The 11549-nt window shown below is 35.8% G+C and overlaps 1 protein-coding gene across 7 annotated transcripts in view; it reads left to right on the forward strand.

Moving 5' to 3' along the window:
• Positions 1-11549, forward strand: part of LOC106879161 (basement membrane-specific heparan sulfate proteoglycan core protein) — a 172540-nt gene that overhangs the window by 125456 nt on the left and 35535 nt on the right. For all 7 annotated transcript variants that reach the window (XM_052976974.1, XM_014928600.2, XM_014928601.2 and 4 more), the window contains 13 exons: positions 227-418; positions 1218-1313; positions 1877-1960; positions 2442-2672; positions 2869-2985; positions 3492-3619; positions 5850-5936; positions 7057-7118; positions 7458-7730; positions 8240-8343; positions 9160-9331; positions 10408-10665; positions 10830-10973. In XM_052976974.1, coding sequence (XP_052832934.1) covers positions 227-418; positions 1218-1313; positions 1877-1960; positions 2442-2672; positions 2869-2985; positions 3492-3619; positions 5850-5936; positions 7057-7118; positions 7458-7730; positions 8240-8343; positions 9160-9331; positions 10408-10665; positions 10830-10973 — 1948 coding nt within the window. The remainder of the gene's footprint in view (positions 1-226; positions 419-1217; positions 1314-1876; positions 1961-2441; positions 2673-2868; positions 2986-3491; positions 3620-5849; positions 5937-7056; positions 7119-7457; positions 7731-8239; positions 8344-9159; positions 9332-10407; positions 10666-10829; positions 10974-11549) is intronic.

Raw genomic sequence — 11549 nt, forward strand, 5'->3', positions numbered from 1 at the left:
TATATATATATATATATATATATATATATATACAAAATACACACACACACACACTCCAACAGTTGACTAGTTACAGAAAACAGAAGCCCATGAGCTCAGCAACCCATAAATTCTAAACTACTCAGTTTATATTCAATCTTTGTTTTCTTTTTATTTATTCCTTAATTTTATCCCTAAAATTCATATTTACTCTATGTTTTTCTTTTTGCTTTTTTTTTTTTTACAGTTAAAACCATCATTTGATCGTCAAGATTCTCATGGTATTGTTTTAACCAACCGTGCTATGTCTCGCAATGTTGTGGACGGTTTTAGGGTCAGTGCACGAAAGAAGGAAATCACATTTGATTCATTTGATGCTGTTCAACGAGAAAGAGAAAGCTTGTATTTTTCACTGCCACCAAAATTCAGAGGAGACAAGGTAAAAAATAACAGTAACAATAACACACAAACGCATACATTATATGATGGTTGTCCAATTATTCAAAGAATATGAATATTACTGGTGATTAGAAACTATATTCCACATGAAAATTTTGTTAAGAACAGTTTGCAGAATGCTGCAACAACTCATTACCAAAACCAAACAATCAAGAGACAAACTAAAGCAAGTCATTTGTCTCTGAAATGTCACTCAGTTTCATACCATAGTAACCTTCAATTAAAGACATGGCTTTAATGAACGCTATAACGTGTCTTATACTATGTGCCCTACAACATGCAGACAACAGTTCGGAATTTCTAAGTATTCTTTTTGTCCTGCTGGATTACTGTTGCCAGTACCACCTGACTGGCCCTCGTGCCAGTGGCACGTAAAAGCACCCACTACACTCTTGGAGTGGTTGGCGTTAGGAAGGGCATCCAGCTGTAGAAACTCTGCCAGATCAGATTGGAGCCTGGTGCAGCCATCTGGCTTGCCAGTCCTCAGTCAAACTGTCCAACCCATGCCAGCATGGAAAGCAGATGTTAAACGATGATTATATATATATATACACACACACACACACACACACACACACATGTACGCATACTTAATTACATACATCCATACTCACATTTATACTGCTCTGTATAGTAACTGATTTAATCAGAAAAATGTTGATGAGTGAATAACTAGTCCACAAGGTTAAATCCTCTCCTCTGCCTTCTCCTCCTTCAGTAATATCTATGCAAGAAGACCTTTCAGACATTACTATTTATCTTTTTGATTCTTTTTGTAGGTGACATCTTATGGTGGTTATCTGAAGTTCACATTGGAATTCTCAGTTGATGACGGTCGTGGAAATTTCTTCAGAGAAACAGATGTTGAAATCATTGTAAGTACAACTGAGTGTTTTATTTTGGCATTTCTAAGAGGTCTGGATTTGCAGAACCATTCGTGCATCAGACAAAATGGGTAGTCCTCATTACTCCGTAAGGAGCATAGGACTGGTTTCCTGGATTCTCTGGTGTATATATTATACCCAGGATGGGATGCCTATTGCAGGATTACTCTTTTTTTTTTTACCAGCTGAGTGGGCTGAAGCAATGTGAAATAAAGTGTCTTGCTCAAAAACTCAATGCATCGCCCTGTCCAAGAATCAAAACCACAATCTTACAGTCATGAGTCCAACACTCTAACAACTAATCCACACACCCCCACAAAATACTTTATGATATTTCTTCTGACTCTTTAAATTCTTAGTTCAAATCTTGCTTTGGTTAACTTTGCCTTTCATCCTTCCGGTGTTGATAAAATAAAATTCCACTCAAGTACTGGAGTCAACTTAATCAACTTATCTCCCACCACCACTAAAAATTGCTGGTTTTGTACCTAAATTTGAATCAGTTGTTTTAGCATTTCTTCCCTCCTTCATCTTTTACATTTATTTCCTTTCAGACTAATGGCCAGCGTCTCTATTATTTGTTCAACCCATCAGCTAGAGCATCAACAGCACAGAACTATGAAATTCTGCTGACTGAAGTAAGATTCCTTTTTTTTTTTTTGTGTGTGTGTATTTTTCTTGTACCAGTGTAAATCTGTCCAAGTCTCATATGGTATTTACTCCTAGAGTGAAGGAATTCTCTAAAGAGATGTAGTTTGGTAAGTAATTCATTTATAATACGGTTAACAGAGATTGATAAAATGGATATAAGATAACTGCTGGGGTCAGTATAATTGAACACTTTTGAAAATAGTGATGTACTTGCTGCCATCCGATGATTGAAACCAGTGAAAAAAGTGAAAGATGAAACTAATTTTAAATAAATAAGATGGATATTGATAAATTCAGTCCTTCTTTCCCAGAACATTGGTTTTCTGCAATTTCCTCTACACTTGTTTTCTCTGCAGCCATTGATTTACAAGTTGAACATTAACTGTACTATGTGTGTGTGTGTGTGTGTGTGTGTGTGTGAAAGAATATTCATTCTGACAAATTTTTCAATTATTATTCTGTCTTCAGAAATCGTTCCATATGTTCGATGGTTCCATTCCATCCCGAGAAGTCTTCTTGTCTGCTCTTGCCAACGTTGATGCCATCTTGATCAGAGCAACCTACCACACTAAAATGAATGTTATCAGCTTACGTGATTTGACCATGGAAACTGCTGTACCAGAAGCTACTGGACTTGGCCGTGCTCCTATGGTAGAGTTATGTGAATGTCCTCAAGGTTACACAGGCGTTTCCTGCCAAGTGAGTATTAAGTTTTATTTATTTATTTTTCACAACATCAATTTCCTTTGCTCTTATTTCCTCCCAAATTATCTGAAGCCAAGGAAAAGTTTTCCAGTCACAATTTCTTCCTTCTTCATGATCTTTCCTTTTTGGTTACCTAACTTTACAATCATAAATTTTTGTTTTGATTTTTTTTCTTTTTTTTTTTCTCTAGGAATGTTCTCCTGGTTATTCTAGAGTTCAAAAAGAAGGCACTGCATTGGGCCGTTGTGTCATGTGCAACTGCAATAAGCATTCCTCAACATGTGATCCACAGACAGGAAAATGTGTAGTGAGTACTATTGATTTAATACTGTGAATTATTTTTTTGACGCCTTTAGTGGTCCCTAAGGTCTTCATACATTGAGCTTAACACTGATATCAAAAGTTAATTCTTTTATTTCATAATAAGGATATTAATTTATTTTATCACATTTGCTTTATACTTTTTATATTTACAATCGTAATCTCCATATAAATAGATTCAATAAACCTTTTGAATTCAAAGAATCTACGATTTTTTTTCCTTTCAAAACAAGGGGTAACGTTGGTGTCAGTAAATATGTTTTGGGGGGTAACTGGTTAAAAAAGTTCCCCAATTAGAGATACTCACATACATAGAAAGATGTATATATTATATAAACCATGTATGTATCTGATCTCTCTCTCTTTTTCCTTCTCCTCGTTTATATTTATTTCACTCCAGCCTAGAAATTTCCACAATGATTTTATTTACATACTAGAACCTTCTCCTCTATTCCCCCATTGCCTGCTTACCTCAATATTTCTTCTCCACAGAACTGTCAACACAATACATTAGGTGATAGATGTGAAACCTGTAAACCTGGCTTTTATGGTGATGCTACATTTGGCACCTCCAGTGACTGTCGACCATGTGCTTGCCCTCTGACCCTACCATCAAACAAGTAAGTTTGTTCACAGATAAATTCTTTCTCTTTTTTTTAAATCTTTTTTTTTTAACATTTGTTTGTGTTCTGTTTTACTGTTTTTAGTGTTGATAACACTGTAACATGATTTTTGTCTTTGGGTAGCAACAGTTATTTACTATTTTCTTATAAAAAATGGCTAATATTTTCTTCAAACATTGCTTTTGTTACATTTATTCAAATCCTGAAGATTCTTTCTCAACACATGGCTATGATGCTCCCCCCACTACTCCTGCTCATGATCAGAGATGCACATATTGTCAGCCACTAAGGGACATGCTCTCATGGTTAAGGTCAAGCAAGTGACAAGCAGATCCGTGGTATGGAGCAGATTATTTGCTATAATAATATTTTTGCTTTGCATTAGTAACTCAGTGCTAACTCTGTTTGAAATTCAATGCAAAATAGATAAGTTTCAAAATATTAATGTCCAGGTCACAAAAGCAAAATTTGAAGGGAATAGCAGTCACTTCCTTTGATTTCTATGTAGAAGCAAATAGGAAATAACACTTTACTGACTAAAGATGAAAAAGTAAAGATTTTTGTACAGTGTAATGCACAACTGATTTATTACCTCTGCCTTAGCAAAGGTGGGGGTATTGTTTTCAGTTGTGTTTGTTTGTTTGTCTGTGATACCTCAAGAATCGTTGGATGGATTCAGATGAAACTTTCAGGGATGTTTGGCCTCATGACTGGCACAAACTGGTTAGATTTTTGGGATCGATCAAGGATTTCAGATTATTTTTCCTGTTTTTTTACTTAATTTTTGAGAGCAGTTGGGTTCATTTTTAGTATTCTCATTTGTGAGAGCAGTCAAGTTTATTTCAGATATTCTCATTTTAAAAATCATTTCTAGCTAGTCGTTAAGAGGACGTTGGTGTTACCTTGGCGGAGGTTTGCGCTCTCTGAGTGCTCTTGTTTATATATTATATTTTATATCACAATTTGTGAACAATAGTGTCATTGGTAACTGGTTTCTAATGGGCTAAGTACTGATTCAAATTTCTAACAGTTGTGATAGTGACAAGGGAGTGTCTGTAAATCAAGCAGAACAAATATGTCAAGAGATTTTGTTTATATTTTTTGCTGATATACTTTGTCAAAAGATATACATACACATGCATACATTCATACCTATTTGTGTGTGTGAATGGCTAAATAGACAAATGTTACTTTTGTTCATGAATAGCTCTGTGATCAGGTGAGAACATGCCTGACTACCACTGTAGTGTGAATAATTTCACAAGGAAAGTATTCAATATATATGAATATTAATATTTCATTTAGGCATAACGATACAAATAACTGGGTGTTAGAATTCAATATACATGTGTTTAAGAGAAAAGGCATTAGTTGAGTACAAATCATAAGAGATTACATAAAGGACAAGTAGACAAGAAATTATGTAATGAACTTCATTAGCTTATAGCTGTTTCTGCTGTAAGATACCACTATGTAGAAAACTGAGGTTATGATAGAAGACATATTTCTCCAAGACTGTGCAAAGTTGTGGTGTGAACTTCTTAACCACTCAGTCATGCCTACAGCTATTTTACCTGAATTATTAGCATGCTCGTCTATTAGCCAAAAGTTCAGGGATATGAATTCTATCATTGGTACTGTACTGTGATTATATCTGTAATACTTAGCTACCTAATGGTGGATTAGTTCTAAATTAGATCACCTTGTTTTAAATACTTAGGCGATGTGACACAACAAGGGAATCTTTACATAGCTGCTCAATCTACATGAAATAGCAGCCAAGTCTCCCATAAATTACACCTAGTCATCTTTAGAAAAATACGAGTACGCTGGATAATATTGTCCAAGGTACGCCAGGCTTAGAAACATATTGATAGGCCATGAATGAAACATCTTTGATCAAAGCTCTGTTCAAGTAAGGCTGAATTTAACCAAATAAGGTCCCTAGGTGACACAAGTTGGTGTCACTCACTTTTGTAAGCAGCAGGAGTACAGTAAAAGTGATGTGTGTGCTTGCAATGCTGTGCTGTACATTTTACAGGTATATCCATTAAAACCCACTAGTTTCTACTAGTTTGATGCACACTAACTACACATATACACTACATGATGATAATTTTTGGAGGAGCTTAACCAGCAAAAGGAGGCTGGCACCCAAGCCATTTTGTCTTCTCAATTTAAAATTCTATTTCTCCATTCTTTTAAATGTCATTTCTTTATCTTTCAGCTTCTCTCCAACATGCTACTTGGCTCCAGATAGTCAGATAACCTGTGAAAACTGTCGTCGTGGCTATACAGGACGTGACTGTGGTGTGTAAGTATCAAGTTTGGGTTTGCTGACATGACTTTTAAAAAATTCTTCCCCACTTAATTATTATATTGATAGCAATAATAATATGCAAAGACAGAAGAATCTGAAGAAACTAGTGATACTCCTAATTTTATGATTATGCAATTATATATATATATGGAGTCAAAAAATACTTCACCCTCTATTGCCATCCCTAACAAAGTAGGTCAACAGTCACTCTGTCTTTAATGGCAACCTTTTTGCTGAAGTAATGAAGACTAGCCTGTTATTCAACCACCTCCTATGAACATATCAAATAGAAAATATAAGATGAAAGGCAGAAGAAGAAAAGAAAGGTGCACACACACACACACACACACACACACACACACATTGTCCATTTACTGGCAATTTTGACAGGCAGAGCTGACACATGGCCATCAACCAGCTGATAATAGCAGACAAATCTCAGTCTTAAATAAAGAAAATATTGAGCAGTATGGTTCCTGATGTATGACTGATGGGGTTGTCACAATTGGAACACCTTCCATCATAGTTTTGCTCAACTATAACTGATATGGGATCAATGGAATAAGTCCCTGTCAAGTACTGGTGTCATTCTTCAATGTTATATTTGAAGCCTTACTCCAAAATTGGAACCATTATTATTAGTATTATTATTGAAGGTTGTGATGTCCAGATAGGTTGAGGATGGATAAAATGCCTTAACATTTTAAGCTCAAATCCTGCCAAAGTCATCTTCATTTTTTTGTCCTTTCAGGAATAAAAATAGGTACTGCTTAAGGACAGTTTAAACAATTGTACCCTTCATGTAAAATACGTGGCTTTGTGTCTGTATTAGAAATGTACAAACCAATGAGAAACTCTGTATTTGGTTATAATACCTGCTAGAAATAGCTACCATAAGTCACTCAAATTGTAGCATACTGTCTAAAAACAAATAAATGGACACACTGGAATGTCTAACCCCTGGTATGCAAAACAAATTGGATGGTCATTACTGCAATGCCATTGATAATAATGGTTAGATAACCAGAACAATATTGCAAATCAATATGGAAGAGTCAACTAAGTCGTATAATGTGCCAGAAATAGTAACTATTGTTTCTTGTCTGTTTGCAAGGTGTGCTCCTGGATTCACAGGCAACCCGAGAGAACCCAGAGGATACTGTAGAGAACGAGATGGTAACTATAACACTGTATTATATTTTTATCCCTCTGCATACACTCTTGCTCTCTTCTGCAACATCTGCATATGCATTCTATTTTTACACACACATACACACATACTTACTCTTTTACATATATGCTTTCATATGCACATATACACTCTTTTACACACACACTCTCTTATGCACACATGCATATATGCATTCTCTTATCTCACATGGACAAACACTCTCTTATACATGCACACACATACACTCCTTCTTACACACTCCCATTTTGGCAATTTTCTCTTCACCTTCCATCCCCTCTCACCTATATCTCATTTTCTTTATTCCTACCCTTTTCTCTTTACAGATAGCTTGAGTCCTCAAGTAACCGTAAGTCCTCTCCGTAGCAGTGAAGTGATAGGACAAGTTGCAGTCTTCCACTGTCGAGTCACAGGCCAAAGACCTATCTCTGTTGTGTGGCGAAAGGTTGATGGCACACCACTGCCCAACAGAGCAGAGCAGAATGATGAGCATGACTTGATCATCAATAACATTGCACCTTCAGACAGTGGACGCTATGTTTGTACAGCCAACAGTATTTATGGAACTTCCCAACAATATGTCGAGCTTGTGGTCATCAGTAAGTTCTATTTGTCTCCTTTTCTTCTTTGCTGCTCATTTCCTTATTTCCAATTCCTCTTCTCCATTGCAAGTTTTACATTGTAGGTTGTGTTCTAGCTTGTATAATCTCGTTTCTGTGCATAACTGGGACTAAAGTATTTATTATGTACTAGAACCACATTATACAATCTTTAGTATCAATTTAATCGACTGATGCTGGTGTCTGTCATCTCCTTTATGAGGTTCAGTCTCCTAAGAGCATCTTTCATTACCACTTTTTCCTGTCTTCTTTGGTCTTCCTCTTTTATACATTCCTTCCCCCTGAATCACATGTCACTTCTTCACTCTACTATTCTATTATGACCATCTGTTTACCCTTTTTATAAGTGATGAGTATGCAATGTGTGTGTGTGTGTGTGTGTGTGGCATAAAAATCCCAGCATTTTCAGTTGGTTTATTTGATTTTACTCATTCTGATCTTCAAACAATTCTCTGGACATCAATATAAAACATGTTCTTCCTTGACAGGGACTGGGTCTTTCCAGGTGCAAATCACAGAACCAAAAGACATAAATGTTCGTCCAGGTAGCACTGTCCAGATGGAATGTACTGTGGTAGGATCACACTCACCAGTAAGTCAATAAAGCATTTGTTTCTGTCTGTTACTTTTCCATATTTATTCATTCTTTCTTCCGTTGGAAGATTTGACCTTTCCACCCAGAAAATCGCCAAATCATAAAGACCTGAGGAAACTAGTGATGGACTGCATCAGCAATTAGCATGTATAAACTGTCCAAAAATGCGATAAATAATTTTACTGTGAGAGAAAGGAAAACGTTTTAACAATTAGAGGAGTATTCTTTTCTTATCACTTTCCAATAATGGATATTACTTAAGATGATGAACCGGCAGAACCTTTACTGCACTGAGAAAAATGCTTTGCAACATTTATTCAACACCACAGAAATGTGATCCTTTGAGAATGTCTATACACGGTTACTAAGCCTGCTAGAAAGAGCAACCAAACCTCCTTCAAGCCACAACCCTGCCTACTTGAAAAGGGATATATTATACAATGCTGTTCAAGATAAATACTATAGCTGCACAGAATGTGGAATGGTAATAATTAGAATATCTTTGATCATAAGTCTAATTGATCAGAACTGACCTAAAGTTAAAAACTCTTAAACTATACACCATTGTTGTTGTAGCCTCAGGTAAATGTAATATAATTAAAGTTTTTTGGGGTTATTATTTTTAGCACAACAGCATGTCTCCTGAGGGGGTATGATGTTGTCTCCCACGCTTCCTAAAAGGATTAAAACAATATTACACATTGAGCTAATGTTATTTTTTCCTCACCACATAATTATTCTTAATCAGATATTTAATGCTCACTGTATTAAATATGTTAGCACTAACTTAATGTTGGTCTTTTTCTAATTCAGGTTCTTGTGTTGTCATGGAGTAAAGTTGACGGTATCTTACCCACTTCAGCATATGAGAGTGATGGAACTCTGACAATCCGAAACATCCGACCTGAAGATGCAGGCGAATATACGTGCACTGGGTCTGATCCTGGTGGCATTGTAACAGATACTGCTTTTATCACTGTCACATGTGAGTATTATGCCCTATGAATCAGGATGATTTTTTTTTTTGTTGTTTTATATTGATCCTTCCTACTTAATGTATGTATAAATCAATATATACTGTCCATATTTTGTATGAAACATATCTCCTGATAACCTTACAAAAATTCTGCTAGACCAACTAAGATATACAAATTTAAATAGAAATCAGAAAAAAATTAATTTTCCTGCATCTTCTATCCTACATTAAATTGAATGCTAACCTTTTGATGGTAAGATTTTTAATGTGGAATTTTTGAAACAACTTATTCCAGCACAACCTTTAAAGTTCTTGGCTGAAACATTGTCACTGTGAATGTTTGTATTTTTTTTTATAGTCAGGAGGAAAGGCGGTGCCTAATACCCTTTACAGAGCATCTAAGACTTTCTTGCATACTGAAATTATTACTACATGAAGAGGTTGTGAAATGGCCATAATTCTATGCAAATTATGTGGTTAAATATACCTCCTGATTTTATGTTTATATATATACCTCCTGATTTTATGTTTATATATATATATCATCATCATCGTTTAACGTCCTCTTTCCATGCTAGCATGGGTTGGACGATTTGACTGAGGACTGGTGCAACCGGATGGCTACACCAGGCTCCAATCTAATTTGGCAGAGTTTCTACAGCTGGATGCCCTTCCTAATGCCAACCACTCAGAGAGTGTAGTGGGTGTTTTTACGTGTCACCCGCACGAAAACGGCCACGCTCGAAATGGTGTCTTTTATGTGCCACCCGCACAAGAGCCAGTCCAGGGGCACTGGCAACGATCTCGCTTGAAAACCCTACAAGGCCAGTCAGGCGGTACTGGCAACGGTCACGCTCAGGATGGTACATCTTATGTGCCACCCGCACAAGAGCCAGTCCAGGGGCACTGGCAACGATCTCACTTGGCTTGCCGGGTCTTCTCACGCACAGCACATTTCCAAAGGTCTCGGTCAATATATATATATACACACACACACACACACAAACTTTCAGTTTTGCATTCATATTTATGTTAAATTTAAAAAAATTATTTACCCATTACTGTTTGATTCTGTTTTCCTTCAGCAAATACTTACCCTCCAACTGCCCAAGTTGAACCAAGGGAACAGACTGTTGTAGTTGGCCAAACTGTTGAATTTTTATGCACAGCAACAGGCTTTCCACAGCCAGAATTTCAATGGTATAAAAATGGTCAGCTTATTTCCCGAGGACCAGTTCTAACTCTCACATCAGTTTCCAAAGATGATGAAGCACAGTATGTTTGCGAGGCCACCAACAAATTTGGCGCAAGCCGAGTAAATGGAATACTACATGTCACATCAAGTGAGTATTTCTGCACTAAATGATAGTGATTGATATAACAAACTGAAAAATATCTTACACCTTGAAACATGAGGTCAATAATAAAGATATATTAATCTTATGAACGTCTATTTTATATTTTTATTTCTTTCAAGACTAAAATTAAGCTTATTTTTAAATTGCAGGTCGTCCAACATTACAAATTATTATCCGACAAGAATCTGTGGTCAAAACTGTCGGAGAAAGTATTCAGTTGGTCTGTTATGTTGAGCAACGTGGTAATCTGATCAATTTAGTATGGAGCAAGCAAAATGGACAACTACCAGCAAGTAAGAACACTGTCAACCAGTGTGTGTTTGTGTGTGTGCATGTAAGACGTAGTTTGTTACATGTTCATTTTATACAAGTATGTATGGTATATAGATTATATACATATATATACACACATACATATAAATGCATGCATATATATCTATATATATATATATATATATACATATATATATATATATATATATACACATGCATACATACAGGCATTTTATATATACATATACACACACATGTATGTACGTATGTATATGTGTGTGTGTGTATGCACTTTATTTTGTGGACTAAGACTACCATTGGTTTCATGTTAACAGAAGTCCTTAGCAATTATCAAACCTATAACATGGAATATCGGTGTTCGTCTCCATTTTGGATTAAAATAATTTAAAACAATTTCAATCCAAAATGGAGATGAACACTGATGTTCCACGTGATAATCTTGATAATTGTTAAGGGCTTCCGTAACATGAAACCAATGGTAGCCTTAATCCACAAATAAAGAATCTTAATCTACCAATATAGTGTTGATCACTCATTCTCACTGTTTAATATTTATATATATATGATACATATAT

This window comes from Octopus bimaculoides, chromosome 26 (assembly GCF_001194135.2).
Source record: "Octopus bimaculoides isolate UCB-OBI-ISO-001 chromosome 26, ASM119413v2, whole genome shotgun sequence".
In the NCBI taxonomy this organism is placed as follows: Eukaryota; Metazoa; Mollusca; class Cephalopoda; order Octopoda; family Octopodidae; genus Octopus; species Octopus bimaculoides.